The following is a 27293-nucleotide window of genomic DNA, read 5'->3' as shown; positions in this document are numbered from 1 at the left end:
CACCATGCTGATGCTTTAAGTTGTTCACTAGTCACAAAGGGGGCATGGGTTCATGTACTCTTGATGTTTGTTTATATTCCCTTAGCCCAAAGGGTGCATCAACCCATGGGCCTCGAGGGACCAGTGGACAAAGTATTTATGTTACCAAAGACCTCAATCTTCATATTGAACTGTTTTGAAGTATGGGTATCGGATTGTACACTTCAGCCAACATGTGTGAATCAAACAATTCAAATCTTGCATCTTGCTGTTTTCTAGCAGGTAGTGTCTTAGTGCCACGGTGTAATTCTCCTTGGATCATACTTACTCACTGTTGGCACTGTTCCTTACAGTAGTAAAACCAAACTAACTCACGTGATTCAAACACCAATTAAGGTTGGTCATATGGTTTGTGACCTTCTTATTATGGACAATTTTATTGGTCACTGAATCTGACCTGAATGTTTTACCTTGCCCTAGCTAAACACAGAGTAAAAATTTGCAATTATGTTTTGTATTTTTTGCAGGAAACTTTTGTCCCCCAGCAAGGTCGCCGTGTTACATGGTACAGCTGTGGACCAACTGTGTACGATGCCTCACACATGGGTCATGCAAGGTGAGATGATGGCTGATGTACATACTTACCTGACTTCCCTCCCCATCACCAAGATTTACTGACCACCTCATCACCTTCACAAGTTACCACCCATCACCAAGACCTAGTGGCCATCGCATCACCCTCACAAGTTGTCACCCATGACCCAAGGTACACCACCTACACACCACCATGACCCCAGGTACACCACCTACACACCACCATGACCCCAGGTACACAACCTACACACCAACATGACCCCAGGTACACCACCTACACACCACCATGACCCCAGGTACACCACCTACACACCACCATGACCACAGGTACACAACTTACACACCACCATGACCCCAGCTACACCACCTACACACCACCATGACCCCAGCTACACCACCTACACACCACCATGACCCCAGGTACACATCCTACACACCACCATGACCCCAGGTACACCACCTACACACCACCATGACCCCAGGTACACAACCTACACACCACCATGACCCCAGGTACACATCCTACACACCACCATGACCCCAGGTACACCACCTACACACCACCATGACCCCAGTTACACAACCTACACACCACCATGACCCCAGGTACACCACCTACACACCACCATGACCCAAGGTACACCACCTACACACCACCATGACCCCAGGTACACCACCTGCACCATGACCCAAGGTACACAACCTACACACCACCATGATCCATGATACACCACCTGCACACCACAATGACCCCAGGTACACAACCTACACACCACCATGATCCAAGGTAAACCACCTACACACCACAATGACCCCAGGTTCACCACCTACACACCACCATGACCCAAGGTACACAACCTACACACCACCATGATCCCAGCTACACCACCTACACACCACCATGACCCCAGGTACACCACCTGCACCATGACCCCAGGTACACAACCTACACACCATCATGATCCCAGGTAAACCACCTACACATCACCATGACCCCAGGTACACCACCTACACACCACCATGACCCCAGGTACACCACTTACACACCACCATGACCCCAGGTACACCACCTGCACATCACCATGACCCAAGGTACACCACCTACACACCACCATGACCCCAGGTACACAACCTACACACCACCATGACCCCAGGTACACAACCTACACACCACCATGACCCCAGGTACACCACCTGCACACCACCATGACCCCAGGTACACAACCTACACACCACCATGACCCCAGGTACACAACCTACACACTACCATGACCCCAGGTACACCACCTACACACCACCATGACCCCAGGTACACCACCTACACACCACCATGACCCAAGGTACACCACCTACACACCACCATGACCCCAGGTACACAACCTACACACCACCACAACCCCAGGTACACAACCTACACACCACCATGACCCCAGCTACACCACCTACACACCACCATGACCCAAGGTACACCACCTACACACCACCATGACCCCAGGTACACAACCTACACACCACCATGACCCCAGCTACACAACCTACACACCACCATGACCCCAGGTACACCACCTACACACCACCATGACCACAGGTACACAACTTACACACCACCATGACCCCAGGTTCACCACCTACACACCACCATGACCCCAGGTACACATCCTACACACCACCATGATCCCAGGTACACCACCTACACACCACCATGACCCCAGGTACACCACCTGCACCATGACCCCAGGTACACAACCTACACACCACCATGATCCAAGGTAAACCACCTACACATCACCATGACCCCAGGTACACCACCTACACACCACCATGACCCCAGGTACACCACTTACACACCACCATGACCCCAGGTACACCACCTGCACATCACCATGACCCAAGGTACACCACCTACACACCACCATGACCCCAGGTACACAACCTACACACCACCATGACCCCAGGTACACCACCTGCACACCACCATGATCCAAGGTACACCACCTGCACATCACCATGACCCCAGGTACACAACCTACACACCACCATGACCCCAGGTACACAACCTACACACCACCATGACCCCAGGTACACCACCTACACACCACCATGACCCCAGGTACACCACCTACACACCACCATGACCCAAGGTACACCACCTACACACCACCATGACCCCAGGTACACAACCTACACACCACCACAACCCCAGGTACACAACCTACACACCACCATGACCCAAGGTACACCACCTACACACCACCATGACCCAAGGTACACCACCTACACACCACCATGACCCCAGGTACACAACCTACACACCACCATGACCCCAGCTACACCACCTACACACCACCATGACCCCAGCTACACAACCTACACACCACCATGACCCCAGGTACACCACCTACACACCACCATGATCCAAGGTACACCACCTGCACATCACCATGACCCCAGGTACACAACCTACACACCACCATGACCCCAGGTACACCACCTACACACCACCATGACCCCAGGTACACCACTTACACACCACCATGACCCCAGGTACACCACCTGCACATCACCATGACCCACGGTACACCACCTACACACCACCATGACCCCAGGTACACAACCTACACACCACCATGACCCCAGGTACACCACCTGCACACCACCATGATCCAAGGTACACCACCTGCACATCACCATGACCCCAGGTACACAACCTACACACCACCATGACCCCAGGTACACCACCTACACACTACCATGACCCCAGGTACACCACCTACACACCACCATGACCCCAGGTACACCACCTACACACCACCATGACCCAAGGTACACCACCTACACACCACCACAACCCCAGGTACACAACCTACACACCACCATGACCCCAGCTACACCACCTACACACCACCATGACCCAAGGTACACCACCTACACACCACCATGACCCCAGGTACACAACCTACACACCACCATGACCCCAGCTACACAACCTACACACCACCATGACCCCAGGTACACCACCTACACACCACCATGACCCCAGGTACACCACCTACACACCACCATGACCCCAGGTACACCACCTACACACCACCATGACCCCAGGTACACCACCTACACACCACCATGACCCCAGGTACACCACCTACACACCACCATGACCCCAGCTACACCACCTACACACCACCATGACCCAAGGTACACCACCTACACACCACCATGACCCAAGGTACACCACCTACACACCACCATGACCCAAGGTACACAACCTACACACCACCATGACCCCAGCTACACATCCTACACACCACCATGACCCCAGCTACACATCCTACACACCACCATGACCCCAGCTACACAACCTACACACCACCATGACCCCAGCTACACAACCTACACACCACCATGACCCCAGGTACACCACCTACACACCACCATGACCCAAGGTACACCACCTACACACCACCACGACCCCAGGTACACAACCTACACACCACCACGACCCCAGCTACACAACCTACACACCACCATGACCCCAGGTACACCACCTGCACACCACCATGACCCCAGGTACACAACCTACACACCACCATGACCCCAGCTACACCACCTACACACCACCATGACCCCAGGTACACAACCTACACACCACCATGACCCAAGGTACACCACCTACACACCACCATGACCCCAGGTACACCACCATGACCCCAGGTACACAACCTACACACCACCATGACCCAAGGTACACCACCTACACACCACCATGACCCCAGGTACACAACCTACACACCACCATGACCCCAGGTACACCACCTACACACCACCATGACCCAAGGTACACCACCATGACCCCAGGTACACCACCTACACACCACCATGACCCCAGGTACACAACCTACACACCACCATGACCCCATGTACACAACCTACACACCACCATGACCCCAGGTACAACACCTGCACCATGACCCCAGGTGCACCACCTACACACCACCATGACCCCAGGTACACCACCTACACACCACCATGACCCAAGGTACACCACCTACACACCACCATGACCCCAGGTACACCACCTGCACCATGACCCAAGGTACACAACCTACACACCACCATGATCCAAGGTAAACCACCTACACACCACCATGACCCAAGGTACACCACCTACACACCACCATGACCCCAGGTACACAACCTACACACCACCATGACCCCAGGTACACCACCTACACACCACCATGACCCCAGGTACACCACCTACACACCACCATGACCCCAGGTACACAACCTACACACCACCATGACCCCAGGTACACAACCTACACACCACCATGACCCCAGGTACACATCCTACACACCACCATGACCCCAGGTACACATCCTACACACCACCATGACCCCAGGTACACATCCTACACACCACCATGACCCCAGGTACACCACCTGCACCATGACCCCAGGTACACAACCTACACACCACCATGATCCAAGGTAAACCACCTACACATCACCATGACCCCAGGTACACAACCTACACACCACCATGATCCCAGGTACACAACCTACACACCACCATGACCCCAGGTACACCACCTACACACCACCATGACCCCAGGTACACAACCTACACACCACCATGATCCAAGGTACACCACCTACACACCACAATGACCCCAGGTTCACCACCTACACACCACCATGACCCCAGGTACACCACATACACACCACCATGACCCAAGGTACACAACCTACACACCACCATGACCCAAGGTACACCACCTACACACTACCATGACCCCAGGTACACCACCTACACACTACCATGACCCCAGGTACACCACCTACACACCACCAGGACCCAGGTTCTCCACCATCTAGCGCATCACTGGGAACAAAACAGATGCTTCATTAATCCTACTAATTGAATGAGAATGATTCAATGTTGGTTGACTCTGCACCAATTGAATCCAGCCCTGATTAACCCTGACACATGGTCATCAATAGCATTGATAATCATTAGGATGCCATTCAATTAAAACATCCTCAGGAACTAAATCAGTTTGCCAGAGCCAAACCCACTTAATCCTTGATTTAGTCAAAGGAAGTAGGCCCCTGTGTAAAATCAAAGACACATGACTGTGTCCAACAATATTTAGAAAATTGTGTCATCACTTCCATTCAGGATATACACCCAAACTCACTGGAACCAGTCTTAATTGTGATGATGATATCAAGTTTGGAAGTATATGTGAAACAGTATGTCATATTGTAAATTTAAGATATTGTCTTGTAAATGTAAGGCACTGTCTTGCAAATGTATGGTATTGTCTTGTAAGTGTTAAGTGTTGCATTGTCTCTTAAATGTATGGAATTGTCTTGTGAATGTGAGGTATTGTCTTGAAAAAGTGAAGTACTGTCTCAAAAGTGTTAGGTATTCTAATGCAAAGTAAGATATTGTCTTGTAAATATAAGGCATTTCCTTGAAAATGAAAGGTTTTCTAATTGTAAGGCAGTGTCTTGTAAATGTTAGGTATTGTCTTGTAAATTTAAAGGACTGGGTCTGTGTTTTCGAACCTCTCTTAGTGCTAAAAAGGTCGTGAGTGCCATGCATCAACATTAAATTATGACTTATATCTAAAAGAGCTTCCAAAAGTCTAGTACCCGTGAAGGTCCCGGGGTAGAATAGGTCTTCAGCAACCCATGCTTGCCATAAAAGGTGACTATGCTTGTCGTAAGAGGCGACTAACGGGATCGGGTGGTCAGACTAGCTGACTTGGTTGACACATGTCATCGGTTCCCCATTGTGCAGATTGATGCTCATGTTGTTGATCACTGGATTGTCTGGTCCAGACTCGATTATTTACAGACCGTCGCCATATAGCTGGAATATTGCTAAGTGCGACGTAAGACTAAACTCACTCACTCACTCACTCACTCACTCACTCACTCGAAAAGTCTAGTCCCTGGCTTGTAAATGTACAGCATTGTGTTGTAAATCACTTTAATTCAGAGAATAATAGTCATAATTTGCCCTTTTTTTTCTTTTTTTTTTTAAGAATGTCCAACTTTGACTTTAAGTAGTAAAACACTTAAATAAAATATAACTTAAATAAAAGAGAAAACTTTTCCCTCTTTGACTTGAATATAAAGCTAGTGCTCAGTTGACATTAATTATTATAACAGTTAGTCTCAGTATGGCTTCAGTTGATTAAACTCTAGTCTTTTTTTACTTTTAGTATAAGAATATTGGACCTTATTTGAATGTGATAATATCGTTCCATGTCCTAATTCAACTATTATACAATTTTTTTTATTCTAATTGCTTTAGTTACGAGTCCATTTGTTGTCATTTGCCTTCAAATAAAAGTAAGCAGGTTATCAAATTATCATAATTATCATCAAAAACACATTTTGTGTACTTATGTTTTTTCATAAAGGAAATAACTGCAATATCCCATATAATTCTGTTGGGTGTTTAAACACTGTATTATACACTGAGCATTTAGATTTGCTTAGTGTGTCCCCATATTAACTCCCTCTGTCAAATCTGTTACAATATAGAGGTAACTGCAACCAGTTTTTCACATAATTTTGCGTAAAGTGCTGTTTCGAGTGACAGTTTGTGCATTGGTCAATGTAATAGAGTTCATTAAGATGTGATGCAGGTTTCGATCCTCAAATATAGAGCAGTAGAGCAAAACAGATACTGAAAAACAAACTGTAAGTACAGGCACCCTTTGTTTTATGCTACATTTTTCATGCATACTTGAAAAGAATCAACTCAAAATTACTATGTGTAGGGGATATGTACATTATGTATTTCACACAATGTGCAGTTTATTTGGATTTCTTAAAAGTGCAAGAATATCCTTCAATAAAATAGACGTAATTAACATATCACATATCATTTTATTACAACTTCAGTGAAGGTACCAACATCATTAGCTAATCACGAGATTGAGAATCGTGTCGTGAATTTTAACAACTGTTTTATCCATTTGTTTCTACACTGCTGGTGCTGGACCTAAAATCTCCAACCCCAAGTATTAATCAGTGGGCCCTGTTTTATTTGAGACTAAACTGGCCGTAATAAATGCCAGTGTCGGGCACGAGATGCACGTGTAATTACTGCCCTCACGTCCACGAATAATCACTCATGAGTCTGTGTGAGTCACCTCCCTTTCCTTTCATTCAAGTCCTGTGTGAGCTATTCATTTGACGCTTTTATCATCTCCAATGCATCCATTTCAGACGATGCAACAAATTAGAGAAATATGTTGCTTGCGTCCGATCTCTTTTATGACTATTTGGCCAAGTTTTTTTAAAGGAAATCATGATGATAAATCACGGTATGAAACATTTTGTTTTGTGTGCGGGGACACCTCACTTGATATTTTGTTAATTGTAATTCGACTGGGGCTATTGTCCGTAAATAAGGAGGGGGTGGCTGGTTATAAAACAGACTTCTGCTGATTAGGGAACTGTTTTAATGGTTTAGTGTTGTGCAGGGGAATCTTTGTTCTCTGTCATGGATAATTAGAATAAAGGAACAACATGTACTGTTTTGTAGTTAATAAACTTTATGGATAAGAACTTGTTTTATAAGTGTATGTGATGATATCCTTGTTAAACTTTAATATGGTATTGGAGCATGGTAGTTTTGTAAAACCTTACACATGGGTACATTGTGTTACATTTCCGTGCCCCCCCCACCCTCCTGTGATATTGCTGGAATATTGTTAAAAGCGGTGTAAAACTAAACTCACTCACTGTGAAATCTTGGCACTGTGACCCTTAGTTTTGACTAATACAAGCAGACACGTATCAAACTAATAATAAACTGTGCTAAAAGTGTAAGAAATATGTAAATAGGTAAAGAAAATAGCGATTAATAAATGTTTCTATTAAATCTTTATTTAATGCTCACACAAGAGCAAGCTGAATTTAGTGAAAGATTAACAAAACATGGTCAAGGGTATGTTCAGAGAAAATGTAGCATGTGCACTCATATCAGTGCTACTTTCATATTTATTTAAAAAACTGAAAGCATAAAAAGCAAACCTAGTGTTTTGAACCTGTTTTTATTTTCAAACAATTACTTCTAAGCTTTCCCACAGCTTAAAGATTGGTCGCTTGATGGGGAACAAAATGTCAGTTTTCCTGTCGCCTGCTTTTTCTAGTTATCATCGTTTCTTTATCAGTTGATGAGGTCACAACAATTTGCATGACAATTTATGTCACTCCAAGACTTATCAGCTTGATAGAGGATGATTAACCCATGTAACACGCCCAATCAATCCAACACCAATTTATTACATGACCTGGTCCCGATTGCTCCAATTGTAACACAACAGATGCGATGATAGATATGAAGCCAACATAAAACTGACAGTCTACATTCTCACTAGGAAATGGAGAGTAGATTGATTCCTAGGGACACATTGCCACATTTATTTGTCTGTAGGGAACTCTTGAAGAGATATAGAAAATCTATGAAACATCCCAAAGAAGCGCCGATGGTCAGGGAGAAATGCAGACATTGTTTTAGAGCTGATCATTTACAGCGATCTATTGGCATTACCTTGTTTGTTGATCCTGTTTAAGACTTTGTGTCTAGGGCTTGGTGTTTACAGAGGATTGAGAAGTAATCCCAGTAGTTGCTTCAGTCCATTGATGAAGACTTCTCACTCTGACAATTAAGGCATGGTACTGATAGGACCATTTATTTGTGGAGGTGATAAATCAGCCGTATTTGCCACGGTCTGGAGCTTCTCCACGGATCTTTGAGATAAGATTAAATACTGAGCATTTATTGTTCTCAAGCTGAATGGTGTGTCACTGACCTTGAATAGTCTTGTTTTCCTTACCCTGCAAACTGTTTGATAGTCCGCATGCATTGCAGACAACTTGAGTGAATGGATGTGTTGAGCTTAATGACACAATGATTTTGTTTAAATGCAGCTTTGAAAAGGAATCTAGCTATACCATGACTTCTCCAGTTTTATATCATGGAGAATATGGTATTACACAGGACATAGTTTGTTATATTCTATATATCATGACATGTTAAATGTTATATCATGGAATATCCAGTGTCATATCATGGTATGTCTTCAGTTATATCATGGCATTTCCACAGTTATATCGTGGCATTTCCACAGTTACATCATGGCATTTCCATAGTTACATTTCCACAGTTATATCATGGCAAACTCCTTTTTTTCATCAAATGTAAAGTTAAACCACTTCCTCTTTATCGGTCCATTTTCCTGTAGTTGTGTTGACCGAACGAATGCAGCAATAAATATTAACATTGAATGACAAATGGATTAATGACCGCTTTTTACTAGTGACTTAGGGCCTGGAAACTCTAATCAGATCTTCTATATAAAACCCAGGCAGTGTCCCTTTTTCCTTTTAATGTATTGCACTGTGTGTTCACTCTGTTATTTGGGTATAGCATTTGACCCTTCCTAATCTGTCATTGCGTCCAGCATGAAAAAGTATTTAAATGTAAAAATTGTTGCTGGAGAAGTACAATAAATTTGTTTTTGTGTGGAAGTCAGTCAAAGTTACAAGACAAATGACAGCAGTCGAAATGTTGAATCCAGAGGGCACACAAGGCGTCTGCCATATTGGTCTGTCGAGATGTTGATAAAAAACTCTTCATTTGTGTTTCCTGCCTCCATTTGTTTCAGGTCGTACATCTCCTTCGACATCCTGCGGCGGGTGATGACTCACTACTTCAACTATGATGTCTTCTATGCCATGAACATCACTGACATCGATGACAAGGTACTGAACTTTAACAAATAATTGTACTACTTTTTTATGGATATCAGAGGCAAAATATTTTATGTTTACTGTCATACAGATTCAAAGATGCCACATTCTCAATGGGTTTTCTTGATATCAGAAGTTTATGGAAACTTTATTAATCAGTTTTGTTACATGAATTTTTGTATTACCCTGGAACTCTTTTGTGTTTGAAATGAGAATTCTTGTTAGCATCGGTGAAAAACTATGTATCGTTGATACTGTCCTCATTTCTGTTCTCCAACATGATCAACAAATGCAGGAGAGTGGAGGAATTTCATGAAATGTGTATCTGGATGGAAACTAGTTTTCTATGCAACAATTTGTGCCTAATTCAGCCAAGCCATGGCCTCAATTAACCATGGGGTCTTTCATGTGATGGTCCTATCTGGCGTTGGACCAAGCATTGCCACAAACCATTTCTTCTTCCTTACTTGTGGCACCATTCTTTTTCTAGCCAATCAGAAATTAATCTCTATTATTCATTGTAGGGATTGAATTAATCCCAATAACAGGGAATGGTTTCTGTGATCACTCAAGCCAATCTTCAAGCAAGAAGAGGACTGATGTTAATGAGACGATAATGCTACCAGCTTTTCAGCCGAAAAAGAAAAAATTGAAAATCTCCTGAGAGTGCTTTAGTTTTGTAGACTAATAACATCGTGGCTTGTTTGCTGAGATTTGTTAGATAGTCTGAAAAAGGTTTAATCTAAATGCCCAGCTTGTTTTATATTCAGTTTAGGAAGTGTTTGATAGCTGCTTGGCCATCCAGTCCTCAGTTCCCATGAATAATCATAGTTGCAAATACAGCTACTTCGCAGAAAGTCATTATGGAAGTAAAATGGTCCGCAGTTAATAGAGGACAATCACTGATTGGTCATAATTGTGTAAATATTTGTGATATGACCTTCACCTTTATGCATGCTTGCAATCAATTTTATCGTGGTAAGATCTCTAATCATGTGGTCAGGTGATAATTGTCGGTCTCAACGAGCTGATAAGTTGGCACTATGTAAATCACCAAACTCGTGATCTTTTATAAGAGTGCATTTCAAGCTAGTTGATTGAAATATAATGAATATGGATACAGATAGATTAAGAATTAATGTGTTGCAGAAGAAAAGCAGCAGACATTTGCATAAATTGTCTGCAATTAACATTCCTAGTCTTTCCCATTTACAGGCAGGAATTTCAAATCGACTTTTTTTTTCACTTAGCTATGATTGAAAAAGTCAAAATGACAGCTGAAGTTAACGTGTGAAAATCTTTATTTTCTCATTAATTTTACATATTTCTTCCTCCAGTGTGATTTTTTATTTTATTTGTCAGTTACATGATAGATGTCTTCATGAAGGAAATTAGTTTAATGTTTATAATTTGATTTTGAAATATGAATTTGCATGCATCTGATAACTTCTACATTGAGAAGAGATGGAGGTCTATGTTTTTAGAGTTCTTCCAGTGGGCATTAACCGTCACAACTATTTTTTTAGTGAGAGTTGTTTAATTTACCTTCGATAAATGTTCACTTTCTTCCTCGGCAACTACTAAAAGCCCCATCACATCTTTGAAAAGAACATAAGTTATGACTGTGTGTTTTGTCAGTTGGATTCGTTAATGCTTTGCATCTTGGGAACTGCTCCAATCACATCGTCATTATGTTACAAATTGCTACATGACAGCTTGTTGAAGCTTTGTGAAATTTCCCATATTTTATCTGACTTTATAGAATGTGTGACCTGTAGGTTAAACACTGACAGTGCTGTCTGTTCTGTGCAAGATTAAACATGGGCTCCATCCCACATACCAGTTTTTGGCACTGCCGCCATTGCCAGTGCTGAAATGTGGGAGTTAACATCGTCTTTGTGTTAAGGTCTCCATGTGAAATTTGGCCCTGTACTCTGATAAAAGGCTGTTTCATGCATCCAATCAGTGGAAAGCTAATACTCTTTTAAAGTTTCAATAGTACTATTTTTTAGAGATTTTAAATTGATATTACTTGCTGCAAAGATGCGAATTAATTATCAGACAAATATTCCAGAGATATACAACAAAACATATCATCAAATTTTCTGGTGTGCCATTTACAAAAGCAGTATCAATTATCAGTACTTACAGTTCTTTCACACATTATTTATATGTTCTGAAAATTTGAATTCCTTCCTACGAAGATGCTAATTAATTTTCTCAGGTTATGTACATGTATTAATAAAAAAATGTAGTAACATTTTCTGCTGTATTAAATATATGAATATCACATGAAATTCTTCACTGGTACAATGCTTTTGTCAATAATGTATCACCTATTTAATGGTATGGTTGCCTTTAAATCTAACACGGATTATAACACTGTCAGTGACCCTATTGAGCAATACTGCTATGAGCGTACATGGGGTTTTCATGCATCCAGCATAATTCTCCATAATAGTGAAGGTCACGTTAGACCATTTATATATATTTTATAAATGGTTTATGAGATTGATTGACACTGGAGCAGGAAAAAGATATCATTTAAAAAAAAATATGGGTATATGGGTGTCCTGGATTCACTTTCCAGAGATTCATTTCTTCCGGACTAAACCTTTGATTGATGGGATGTTTTGTGACCTATATTTACTTGGCATAGTTGCCTCCCTTGCATGTGGCAGAAACGTAGGATCAGTCCACAAGTGACCTATATCTACTTTGCAAAATTGTCTCCCATGCATATGTCAGAAGTCTGTGACCCTAATATGTATCACAGAATTGTCTCCCTTGCATATGCCAGAAACCTATGATACATCAGGCATCAGTGACTCTAATATATTTCACAGAATCATATCCCCTGCATCCACCAGGGACCTATGACCCATAATTCCACAAGTGACATATATTTGCTTTTCAGAGTTTAACTTTCCTTGATCAATGCGGGTAGACCCAGGTATACTTTAGAGAATTGCTTCCCTTGCATACGCCTTGGAACCTATGATCATGGATAAATTCAGATTTTCTCGGAAGGCCAGCACCATGCCTCTGTTGGTGAATTTCATTAAAGTAGTTACCATCTAAAACCGCTAACACACTGTCTTGAAATACTGAAGTTGATAAGAAACCAACTAACATACCGTTTCAGATCATTGTCCGTGCCCGCCAGAACTACCTTTATGACCAGTATGTCAGCCAAGGCTACACCCCTGAGAGGATACTTGCTGATATCAAAGAAGCAATGGGTGTAGGTTCTTGCTTTTTCAATATTGGTACATCTTCATTTTTGTATTTGTTACACTAAGTGCTTTACATATCTATAAATGGATTAAAACAAAATTGAACATTTTCTAGACATCAAGTGCATCTAATATGAAGAATCTTCTTGTTTTGGGCAGTTATGATGAATTTTCTTCCTTGCAGCCATTTGAAGCCAAAGTATCATCGGAAACTGACCCAGACAAAAAGGTCATGCTTGAGAAAATGAAGGTGAAGGTCACCGAAGCAGTTGGCTCCATGGAAACCTGTATGAACAATGGAGGGAGCTTGGATGTTGCAAGGGAGGTATGACATGATTAGACATTTTCACTTGTTGACTTTGTAACTACAGTGGGGTGTTCTCTTGTTGGGGGCTGGGGGTGGGGTATCCAAGTAGATAACCCATTCAACACCGTACGCCAGTTTACTGGCCGAGACGTCATAATTCCCCTGACACTGTATGCCGGTATAACAGGCCAAGCAGTAGTCACATCCAAATGATATATAATTTTCGGAACCTAACCATCAAATGATTCTTTTGTCAACTCATAACACTTTCCACAGTGTCTAAAAGCACTTATTAAATTTCAAATGATCACATATTATCAACAGGATTAGAATTATAAACTATTTTTTGCAAAGTTGTTATAAAAACATAATTCTCAGACACATGTTTCAGCTATGGGTCCACTACAAAGTTGTTAAAGAGTAAAATAACAATGTTTCGAGATGAGATAATGATGACATCTCGGCTTTCGTTGCCTCAAATATCGCTCTCAGACTTGATGTTTAATACTAAAATATATGCATGAAGCATTTTTGTTACTGGTCATAACCTGGGACGATATGTCCACTAAGTTCCATAAAATGTGTATATGTGGTGAATTTGGCATAACACGTTCAGAATAGTGTGATTTTACCAAAAACTTTCTTCTAAATCTTATATTTTTTGTTGCATTGGCTTTGAAGATTTAGATATGAATAAACAACCACCTGTTTTGAATATAATGCATTGTTAACGTATGGTAAAGCTCAAAATTGTAGCCTTGGAGCAGAAGAATATATTGCCATCTTGTACAAATTTGATGTCAAAATTAACATAACGGGTATCCAGGTAGGGTAGGGTATCCAGGTAGAAAATTTGGACCTTTCCTGGCTCAAGCTGTTACACAGGAATATTGAATACCTACAATTGTCTGCAATAGTTTTTGTGGTATTGGTGGTATGAATGTGAACAAATCCTGTAGTAACTAACTTGATAGACTGCTTGTTTACACAGAAAGGTTGTAGACAGGATACACAAGGACACTGATCAGCACAATAATATGTCGCAAACCAAACCTATTGTATTATCAATGAGTCAGAAAACAGCAATCTGCTACTGTCCTTTTTCTGTGTTCTTTGTCAGTGTATGCAAATCTTGTAAATCAAATTCAAAGGAATCATTTGCAATTTTTAAATTTTTCCGATGAATACAGTATATGGTATCTAAATGCATAATAAATCATGGTGTTGTTCCTGCTTGATGAACACAAGTAGGAAACATTGATTAATGGCTGGTCCTTTGCCCTTTCTATTGGCTATATAGTTGTGGATCGGTAGTTGAATTAATCCCTGTATCATATATCATGATTTATGTTTCAGTCTAAAGTAAACTGCTGGTGTGTAATAAGTAACAATACCTACTCAGTTGTTTCCGGCTCTGCATAGGGGGAAAAACTAGTGGTTGAGGCATTTGCTCATCATGCCCAAGTCCCGAGTTCCCCATATAGGTGCAAGATGTGAAACCCATGTTGTTATGACATTGCTGGAATACTGCTTATAATGGCATAAAACAAGACTCACTCACTCACTCCACATGAGGTCACAATTTGCAATGGGAGAGTGAGTATGATTGAATATGAGCAAGTGAGTATAATATTCCGGCAATGTCATGGTGGGGGACACCAGAAATGGGCTTCATATATTTTACCCATGTAGGGAATTGAACCCAGGTCCTTGGCATGACGAACCAATGCTTTAGTGACTGGGTTACCCCATTGGCTTGTCTGGGTAAGGGTGATACAGTGACATGAAGCTCTGCCATTCAGAGCCAACTGAAACAGTGGACACAAAAACACACAAAGAATGTCTTGCTGATGTTTTTAAGATTTTAAGATTTGGTGTCTGAAATGTGCAGAATTTTACAATTCTGTCTTACAGAATCTCCTGACAAATGCCAAGGATGTGATGGCTGGATGGCTGGACAAGTCAAGTGGCTCAACAGTCTCAGACAACTCCATCTTCTCGGACCTTCCCAGGCACTGGGAGGAGGAATTCCACAACGACATGGATGCTCTCAATGTAAGCGCAGGATAATTTGGGCCAAGATTGAAATTAGAATAGCAGAAAACAAACCTCCAAGGTTTTGGTAGACAGTGTAAAACTGGAGAGGGAGGGATTTCCCAACCCTGATGGTTTTACATTATACCATCAATGATGGATAATTACAATGTAGATGATCACTTAATGAAGCTACATAGGAATAACTGAAGCGCACTTAAAATCAATTTAATGACAGTAACTATAAATAGATAATTTAGCCCCCACTTCCTTCGTCGACACAGTGGCCATGTGGTAGAGCATCTGCCTACAAATCTGAGAGTTGTATCTCCAGTCTTGCTAGGGGAAAACATTTGCCTTTGAGCTTAATCTTCAACAATATTTTTTCAGTTGATTTTAAACGCTCATATATCATTTGAATGTTGATATAGAGTTCATATAGAGTTAGGAAAAAGTGATTGCAGAAAGTAAAACCTGGGAAGAGGTCTTACTAACAAAAAGTAAAACCTTCATATTTAGACCCTTTAGTTGGGGTAGCAGTAAGGGAGACAATTTATGTGTAATGGCCCCCAGTGACCCATAGGATCTCCACAAATGAAAGAATGAAGCAAATATAAAGAAATGGCAAATACTGACAAATATGAAAATGCCTACATCATGGAACAGGTAAAGCACAAAATGTCATGGAACAGGTACAGCACGAGATACTACTGGTATTACAACCGAAGTAAAAGTGAGAGAAGAAGCGCTCATGAATGAGCAGAGTAATGAGTGAGTGAGTGAGTTTAGTTTTACGCCGCACTCAGCAATATTCCAGGTATATGGCGGCGGTTTGTAAATAATCGAGTCTGGACCAGACAATCCAGTGACCAACAACATGAGAATCAATCTGCGCAACCGGGAACCGATGACATGTGTCAACCAAGTCAGCAAGCCTGACCACCCAGTTCCAATAATTGCCTCTTACGCCAAGCATAGTCGCCTTTTATGGGAAGCATGGATTGCTGAAGGCGTATTCTACCTGAGGACCTCCACTCCTGAGAGTAATGAAGTAAGTGATTTGTAATGTATTGGGAAATACATCTGGCACCGTAATAATGATTTGGTTATGTCTTGATGGCCACATGAGTAGTGTGCTCATATGCTGGAACCACATGTTCAGGTGTTTGGCCATGCCAGATATCCAAAGTGTCAGCAAGAAAAAACACCACTTTTAGTATTCATAAAAAAATTTCAAAGTATTATCCATCAAACTTTGACCTTCCACGAGGCCTTAATACCTTGTCTTACAAACATGTGGACTATCAGCCATGAAGGGAGATAAATGGATGGATTACACAGTGTCATTATAACAATGAATTTGACATTTGAATGTAGATACCATCATTGTCGTAAATAGTTGTACATGTATAGAATTACCTCCCTTATTTGTGATGCTAAAGTTTGAAAGAAACAGTCAGTCTTCAGCTGTCTAACAACATGGATGCAAGATAATAATCACAAGACTGTGAGAGATTTCTCAGTGATTATTCACAATAAATGTGTTGAAAATATCTTTGGAAAAGAAGTTTTTATCATCTGTAAATTTTGCCAATGTCTTATTTGGAGAAAAAGTTGACTTTCCTGTAAAAAACCCCAAACATCCTGCCTAGTAATAACTGTTTTCAGTGAGATTCTTATCAAACGACCATTTCAGTCTAAAATTATTTATAATATACTCATTACCAAGTAGCAAAACATGTCTAAGCAATAATTCTTTCAAGTCTGTGTACACTGAACTTTTTTTTTTTTTAAATCTGTTTAAAATTCAGACACAGAATGTTTCACTGTGATGTCGTTGTTTGATGGAGAAAACTGTTTGGTTGCGACGTATTACTTGTCAGAGTGTAAAACATATTTCTTTGGGTTTTTGAAGTCCAGTTTTTGCAATGAGACAGAAAGGAACCAGACATAAATAATGCACTATGCCAGGGAAACAAACATGGCTGCCCATCATTTCCAGGTCAAGGGGGCTTGTGGACAGCTGGTTACTTAATTTTTCTGACTGCCTAGCTGCTTGAATTTGAAATGTTAAGTCGTGGAAACCTTGTATCTTTTAAGTTTGACAGCTTAAATTTTTTCTTGACTGTGCCAAAGGTTCATGAAGTGAAATGTCGTGGTCAAGATTATTGCCCTCATCAAGCGATATCTGTTATTTGTCATTTAAAGCTGCACTTGGCAATATATGGCAGCTGCCTGTACACAATCCAGACAATCCAGTGATCAACAGCATGAGTGTTGAGCTATGCAAATGAGATACAATGTCAGCAAGTCTAACCACCCGATCCATTAGTTGCCTCCTACACCAAACATGGGTTGCTGGAGACAGTTCTAACATGGATCTTCAAACGACCAGGCACCCGTGGCGATATTGCCGATGTGACGTTAAACATTAACTCACTCACTCACTCATTCAAACGACCATAAACATCCATTGTTTTCTTCACTATAGCATGAACGATTGTAGAACATGTCATTTTAATTATTATTATAAAGACAACTTTATCTAACACAAGCCATCGTAAGAATAACCACAATAGCTGTGTGACACCATCTGCCTTGTTGAAGAGTGAACACTGCCATCCATAAACATACAATGCTACAATATTGATATAGGAATAATACTAGCTGTGCAAGAAGCTGTTGAACATGGCGGTAATCAAAAAATGTTTGGCTCATGCATCTAGTGAAGTGTTCTTGATTTGTACAGTATTAGCTGTTGCAATAGCTGAATGGATAAGGCACCTGCCAAAAGGTTGGACGGAGGAGGTTTAAACCTTGGATGCATCATACCAAAAGACATTAAGGGTTGCTCTAGTTGTGACCCATTCAGGGTCCTGTTTCACAAGGCTCTCATAGCACTACGACTCTCGTAAGTAACTGTTACATGATAGGAGGTAAGAATGGTATGAGGAAAATTATAAGACCCATCCAGGAACAACATCAAGGGATAAAACAAAGCAAATTGGGTTTGAGTTACACTAACAGTTAGTCTCTGAATATATATAATTTTAATTGTAACAAATAATCCAATTTAAAATTGAAAAGGAACCCCAGTGAGACTGGATATTCAGAGCCTGAGAGGAAATCTAGACTTGCTTCAGTAAGGGCTTTGTCAGTGGAGAGAGGGCTAGGCAGTTGGGAAATAATGTGGTTCAGGGAGTCTGTGAAATGTCTCTTGCTGTTAAAACACATTATTGAATCTTAGTGGGTTAGCATAATGAACCAGTAAAAGTACATACTAGAACAGACAGGCACATAAATATACATGTACCTGTGTGAGTGGAGTGTAAGCATGTTACCTTACCTTTGCACCTGAGAATTAGAGCTGGTTTACGGAACACGGAACAATACTCTCTAACTCACTGCTGTTATAGTATCAGCCTACCTTGTGAACTGTTTTAAGCAGTTAATTTCTGTTGAATTTGTAACAATCTTTCTAAATTCAATTGAAGGCGAACATGATTCAACCTGTCTTACTCATGTTCAAAGCAGGCAAGTCCTGTGGGATTTCTTTGGAAACTGTAATTAAATTGATCAATAAAATTCAAATTGCATGATAATATGTTCGCTTTGCATCAGTAATTTTTTTGGTAACTGTGCTTGTTTCCATTGTTTCTTTCTATGAAAATGAAAATTATGACGATATGCAATTATGTGAAAACTACGAACAGGTTTTTGAACTTATAATTTTAATAGCAAACTTTCTAGTTTTGATCTCCTATGCAAAAGCCTTCTTAGAAGGATGTTATGTTGTTTCAGTGATTTTTTTATTAAGTCAGATGTTTTCTGCCACATTTTCGTTGGCAGTTCATGGGTCAAAGACAGGCTAGTCTTTTGTCTATTTTTGTGTGAAATTTTGTCAGTTTTGAGAAATTATTTGCATAATTTCTAGTAGTAAGAGTCCCTTGGCTCCAGTGTGGCGATTGCTGATTAAGTTTCTTTTCGGTTCGTCGATAGTTTTAACTTCACGTCTTTATGAATCGTGTAACATATCGATTGAATGTTCACGATTTGTTGTAAAGACATCATCAGCTAACTTTAACATTTTAAACTGGCACCCTTTTGATATCGCATGCCTTCTTGCATGAAATTTAGGGTGCTAAGGACTGTTTTATTTTAAAATGTACAGCGTTGTTCAAAATGGCACTCATTGCACTGTGGAAGGAGGCGTCAGGTGGTCTGTAAATGGTGCAAGGAGTAAGTCCAATGGTCAGCCACCTGACTCAGTTTGATAAGCTTCTCTTTTCAGATGTTGTTATTCCAGAGAAAAGAAATTACATATTAAAATGTTTTCATCCTTTCCTAGTACTGAGGATTAAAAGTCAGCAAATACGATATGGAAGAATGATGCATAATGCGAACTGTCTCCAAAATGGTGGCAGTATTAATTCCACGCTACTGGCAAGGTCACATGGGGCACTTAAAGCATCACAAAAATATTATCTTGGTCAGTTATAGAATTATTTTTGACAAAATGCATTCTATTTTAGCTAAATTATTCATAAATACTTGAACATTTTTTGGGAGCTAATTCATGAAATGTGAGAATTTATTAAAATGTTCGTTTTCGGGTCATATATGTTGACCTCGGCATGAATCATGATCCATTGATTGTTGTTTATTCAGTTGTTCTTGTTGTAGGTGTTGCCGGCTGATGTCTTAACCAGAGTGAGCGAATACATCCCAGAAGTCATAGATTACATTCAGAAGATCATTGAAAATGAGTATGCGTAAGTGAATGTAGCTGAGTCTGCAGTTTTGTAGTTTTTAGTTTTAAGTTGTTGCCCGTATTCTCCTGGATGAAGAAGGAAAAGGGAACTGAACTTTCCTCAGAACTGTTTTTCATTACATGATAAAGTGCCAACTAAGGAAGTCTTGGCAGTTTGTTATCCGATCTGGTTTCAAAGGCTCATATGCTATTACTTTCACAAAACAAACTGTAGAAAACAACCACTAACAAGTTTGTTCTAAAATTCAGCTGCCTTTGATAGTAAGAAATGTCGAAAGTCAAACACACTCATTCAGGTCTTCTTTTTTCGAGGGACACGGAATATTTAGATCTATTTGTTTCTATTTAACTGCCCACTGAAGATCATATTACACCAGTAAAATGCAGGCTTACCTTGCTGTAACAGATGTTTTTCCCTTTCATAGTTATACCTGGTCACTAAAATATCAGCATATAGTCTCTGCTAAAATGAAATGAAGTTATGTTGTCTTACAGAGAGGTTATCTGACACAAAGGGAGATAACTGCTGTGTAACAGTTTCGGTTGTTTCTGTTGACAATGGCTGTGTAGGAATTAATCTAGTGTGTGATGATAAAAAAATAATTTGAGATAGCCATTTTAAGATCCCGGCTGCTGTTATGTGAACTGTCCAATTGCATTGGCATTTAATCTTTCCCTGATTATCAAAATCATGTTGAAGATTTCTAAGGATGAGATATTTTTGTCACATATTTGATTTCGAATGTGAATAGCCATGTGTAATGGCTGTCAGTGAATATCATAGTTGTGTCTTTTATGATGATTTATTTCCAAAGTTCAGATTCATTGAAATACTACTGACATTTCCAGAGCTGAAATTGTCCGTCAGAGCCAAATATATCTATTACTATGCACATGAATCATTACTAGTGTGGGTTATCAAATGCTAATCACAGTAAGAGGGTTTAATGTCAAAGATGACAATGGTGATTCATTCCGAAAAACTCCCCGTTTCATGTATTGCATTTTTTCACTTTGTGAAAACCAGTAAAGAGAAAAAGGATACAGTATCATGGTTTCACATAAACAACAGGAGAAAATCAGGCGTACAGTTTTGTTCACCTGACTGGAAGCGGTGTCTGTTTCTCGCAACCATGAGGCTCAAACATCTCAGAGTATCAAATTCTGTTCAAAGGATGTGAGTGAGTGAGTGAGTGAGTGAGTGAGTGAGTGAGTGAGTGAGTGAACTTGGTTAAATGCCGATTTGAAGGATATTCCAGTTCTGTCGCTGCATATGTAAGTTTGTCAATAAATGGCCTAAAGTGATGGAAGTCTTCACGATTTTGAACTCAGTCCTTGGATATGGTGCTCAATTACATGGAAACAGAATAAGGAAAACTGGGATTTGAATCCATGATTTCAGGCAACTCAAGGCATAAGTCTTCACACTGGACTGGGCATCTTTGATGACAGGACAACCCACGGCCCTCTAACCATATGAATGTTATGTCAAATGTGATTGAAAACAGATAGAAGATAAAATATAGAATAGATGTGACATCATGAATAATATCTGGTAACATAATACAGTGAGTGAATATGGTGCTTTTAACAGTATTCCAGCAATATCACAGGATTCACACATTGTACGTATGTGGGAACTCGAACCTGGGTCTTCAGCATGACATACAGAGTAGGTGATAACAGAATGGGTGATTCTTCAATACAGACTAGGTGATAACAGAATAGGTGATTCTTCAATACAGACTAGGTGATAACAGAATAGGTGATTCTTCAATACAGACTAGGTGATAACAGGATAGGTGATTCTTCAATACAGACTAGGTGATAACAGAATAGGTGATTCTTCAATACAGACTAGGTGATAACAGAATAGGTGATTCTTCAATACAGACTAGGTGATAACAGAATAGGTGATTCTTCAATACAGACTAGGTGATAACAGAATAGGTGATTCTTCAATACAGACTAGGTGATAACAGAATAGGTGATTCTTCAATACAGACTAGGTGATGACAGGATAGGTGATTCTTCAATACAGACTAGGTGATAACACAAAGGAGTTTCATGTGTACAGAAATAATCATGTTATTCCATCTTGTTGGTGAGCTACAGCACTGGGATATACTGTACCTAATGTTCAGTCTGTCTTTGTTATTTCAATTGTCATCTGACATTTCAGTTAACAGTGGTAATTCCTGGGTAGAGAAGCCCCAGCATCAAAGGTTTATCATAGTCAGACTTGGTGGCTTCTCTGTCACTCATGACAGAGACTTAGGCTGGTATTCCTGGTCCAAGCTTGATTTTTTACAGACCATATATCACAGAAATATTGCTGACAGGATTTTTAAACGCAAGACATTTGTGAATTTTGGAAATATGTTATTATTACAATATTATTTTTTCAGGTATGAATCCAATGGATCGGTATACTTTGATACCATGGCTTTCGACAAATGTGACGATCACCATTATGCAAAACTGGTGCCTGAAGCTTATGGAGACAAGAAGGCTCTGTCTGAAGGAGAAGGTGAGAGGCAGCTATACTTCCTTACATCAACTTATTTACATAACACTGTACAAGTCATCCTATATTTCCCAGGTCTCACACTATTGAATCTGGACATTTTTCTGCAGATGCTCTCTTCACTGTCAGCTATCCAATATCAGTTGGTGGGAAATAGTACGAGAACTGGTCCATGGTGAACTAGAAAAATGATCATCAGATATAATTTTTTCCAAACATTGGTTTTATCTGCATATTTTTTTTTTAACTTTTCTCAGTTAACTAATAATTTCTACCATTACTCATTTGCTTGCAAGAGGAAACTCTCTGGTAGACTTGTTTGTGAATGACTTGTAGAATGGGTACTCTATCACTTGGATTACCGAACCATCCAAATTACTTTGCACCAACATTTTTCATGTTATAAGGCTGGGGTGGAATTTAAACTCTGGGTCCAAGATGGGCTGTGTGTAGTTCCATAATGGATAATACTTTCGTGGAAAGAGGGATACATGGAATCAATTCACAAGTGTTTTCACCTTCCAAGGGAAGTCCAAGGTGGACTGGAAACCATCAAACTCCAAGAAGGAAAGATTGTCCATTGAGAAGGGATTGCTAAGCTTATTGTGCTAGGAGGTGGTTTACACACAGAATTCTATCACTTTTTGAGTTTCTAACAGAAAACAAACTTCATGGCATGAATTATATTTCACCTGCATCTCAGTATTCAAAGGAATTCAAGGAGACTAGATCTGTAAAAACACCAAATTCCAGGCATTGATTGTGTAAAGAGATCACACATATATGAGTGTTGGGAAGCAGCAATCTGTAGCAGCTTCCCAGGACCACCAATAGGACAACAAATCAAAAAGGATCACCTCTGCGAATCCAAACAAGACATGAACGGCAGTTATAATAATAACAGTAATGTGTGCATTTATATAGCTATATATATTTATATTTATACATTTATATAACTCCACACTAGGTATGCTCACAGCATTAAAACAATCACAGCACTTATCACAGCACTCCAGATAACCCAAGCTGTCTGTTAGGCACAAGAAGGTTGTAGTCACATGACTTATCCCACCGGTAACCCATTTTCTGCTGGGTGAACGGATACTATTTATTATCAAACTCACTTGTCTAAGGTGAGACCACATGTGTCACATGTGCTTCATTGTGGGGTTCTGATAAAGTCCTGGAAACTCTCAAGAGTCAACCTGTCAGACACGGTCACCCATTCAATGACTCTGCCATTGCTTGATTTCACGTGATTTGTGATCTTAGCTCAATGCGCAGGACCACACACCACCATGACACAGTTTCCGTCTTGAAGTTACTGTGAGGAAGATGCAGGCCCTAGATTGCTAAATATCTACCACAGGATGACCTTGGAGACCATCATTGTCTGCAACTGAGACAAGTTGAATAAAGAAGTTGACATCCATAAATCTGGCTATTGTTATGCATTCTATTTCTAAATGCCCTCCAAAGATTTGATGGGACAAGTCCTGTGAGGATGACCAATGGTTGCAGATTTCATGATCCATGTGTAATCGAAGGACACTGGACAGCTTTAACTCCCCATTTGCCAGCACTCTCTATAGGAGATCATCCTTTACCAACCAATGGGATCTTTCCTTTCTCAGGATGTCATTCCTAAAATTGTGCTTAACAGACTTCACATGTCTCTGTTAGGAGTAGATCAGTGTATGAACCAAACAACTGAACAGGATCTGAGAAGGTTATGGCAGGGATAATAAATGAACCCTTCCACAACACAGGATACCTAGCACAATACAAGATTCCTCACAACACCGGGTCCCTGGCACAATACAGGATATCAAACACAACACAGTATAGACAGGAACATTAGCACAACTCACGAACCCTGCACAACACAGGAACCCGAGCACAATACAGGATATCAAACACAACACAGTATAGACAGGATCCGTAGCACAATACAGAATCCCTGGAACACAAGATATCTGCAACAACACAGGATCCCTAACACAACACAGGATCCTTCAAACAAAACAGGATCCCTAACAACACAGGATCCTTCAAACACAGGATCCCTAACACAACACAGGATCCTTCAAACTACACAGGACCCCTAGCACAACACAGGATCCCTAACACAACTCAGGATCCTTCAATCAACACAGGATCTTTCAAACAACACAGGATCCCTAACACAACACAGGATCCATCAAACAACACAGGATCCCTAACACAACACAGGATCCATCAAACAACACAGGATCCCTAGCATAACACAGGACTCACACGACAACACAAGACCCAACACAGGTCAATAGCTTCCCTTCTTTTCAATTATATTTGGTAGAAGATGAAGAACTGGTCAGAAGATGGACCACCAGATTCAGTGATGTCATCATAAGGGGAAGTGACGCCATGGACTTCTAGGTCTTGGAGGCACATTCTTACCAGCATGATTGATGCGTACAATTCCCCCACTTGTTATGTGACATTGATGTTACCACTATGATGGTTCTATGGATGTTTTTCATTTATTTAAGGATTGACTGTGTATTTCTTTCGTTGCATTGAAGTATGAAACTAAAAACCAATGTGCAAACTGTATGAATCCGCGTAGTCAATCCTTATAATTAAATTCAGCAACAAATACTATACCCTGTTAACAATATTGTCTTTAAACATAATCAAATTCATCGAAACAGATATCTTTGTTACCACCGATTAACATTTTCGGTGTAAGAATTCGGTAATGGCGTGACATGACTCAGGTGACTCATTTACATAAAATGACACGCCTACCAAACCATTAGCCAATCAGCATAGAGCACCCCACACACAGCTGTCAATCAACCAAGCTAACATCGGTCGGCGAATCAGAGTGGAACAACTCAACGTGACGCGTCCCGGTATCAGCAAAGTTTCAAGTTCAAACGTTTGAATTACTACCTGCGAACTGAAAGAGACAGTTTGAAAAGTGAGAAATGGAAATGAAGCCCGATGATATGAAGTTAATGGAACTGAGATTGTAGTATTTGCTTAAGTAGAAAGAGGCTGTGATGTGACTGGGATTGCGATGCCATGAACTGATGTTCCAACGTGCGCATGCTCTTGTCGAGGCGTTGCAACGTTATTAACGTTCACGGATAATCTTGAGTTGTTTGTTTATGTTAACCACAATGTATCACTTCAATGTTTACTCAATTCATTAAGGTACCCGAGTGCAAGGGAATTCCCTCGCTGTGTAAAGGTATTCCCCGACATTCCTCAGGTCCGAAAGTAGCCCGGTTCGGTGGGCGTGGCTTATTTTTTCAGATTCATTGGGAAATGAAATCAAAAGAAATGTTCCCAGTTAACCAATCAGATTGCCTGAATTTTAATGAACACAATAAAAATTTAATTATTTGCAGATGTCCTTGACATTGTTATCAAATCAGGCTGTTTGATGTGATTTGGTTATATATTTAGCCAAAACAATTAGTAATCAAGTTTTGGAAACACAAGGTACCCGAGATTTCTAGATTTAGAGAAAAACATCCAATATTGGATAAGTACCATTTTGAAGGCAAAGCTTAATCCAGTAAAGTCAGTAGACTCTTAACTATGATAGTGATTGCTGGATGTCAGAGAGTTCCAGCTCTGGTGTATTCTGCCATTGATGGAATAGAGGTTTTGTGTTTGTATTAATTATCAAACTCTACTACCTCAGATTACCTGCACTCTGTCAGGAGTGATTCAGATAGTCCAGCCTCAAAACGTTGCAGACAGTAGTTTCAAGGATCAAAATTAAGAGTTTGACCATAAAGTTAGTAGTCCAGTAAATACTTAAAACTGACCATGATGGATTTTGAGAAAGATCATATGACACTAATCAGGAGTGAAGATTCAATTTTACATACCTACAACAGCCGATTTCCAAATTATTAGCATTACATTTCTTGTTTCTTTGGGGGGAAATGTATTTAATTGATAAACATATATGTCTGAATTTTAATGAATGTTCTTCAACTTTCATAGAATTTTAAGTGCAGTGTTACTGGTGTATTTTGAGGCTAAACTTCATGGCAACTACTA

General features: G+C 40.6%; 1 protein-coding gene across 1 annotated transcript in view; it reads left to right on the top strand.

Annotated features, from left to right (window-relative positions):
• LOC137262277 (cysteine--tRNA ligase, cytoplasmic-like) overlaps positions 1 to 27293 on the top strand; it is a 263287-nt gene that overhangs the window by 215124 nt on the left and 20870 nt on the right. Inside the window, exons 3-9 of the mRNA XM_067800090.1 lie at positions 507 to 595; positions 10272 to 10368; positions 13502 to 13600; positions 13777 to 13917; positions 15814 to 15954; positions 20617 to 20705; positions 23113 to 23234. Of these exons, the coding sequence (XP_067656191.1) occupies positions 507 to 595; positions 10272 to 10368; positions 13502 to 13600; positions 13777 to 13917; positions 15814 to 15954; positions 20617 to 20705; positions 23113 to 23234 (778 nt within the window). The remainder of the gene's footprint in view (positions 1 to 506; positions 596 to 10271; positions 10369 to 13501; positions 13601 to 13776; positions 13918 to 15813; positions 15955 to 20616; positions 20706 to 23112; positions 23235 to 27293) is intronic.

This window comes from Haliotis asinina, chromosome 14 (assembly GCF_037392515.1).
Source record: "Haliotis asinina isolate JCU_RB_2024 chromosome 14, JCU_Hal_asi_v2, whole genome shotgun sequence".
Classification (NCBI taxonomy): Eukaryota; Metazoa; Mollusca; class Gastropoda; order Lepetellida; family Haliotidae; genus Haliotis; species Haliotis asinina.
This window is presented reverse-complemented; position numbering and strand designations above follow the sequence as displayed.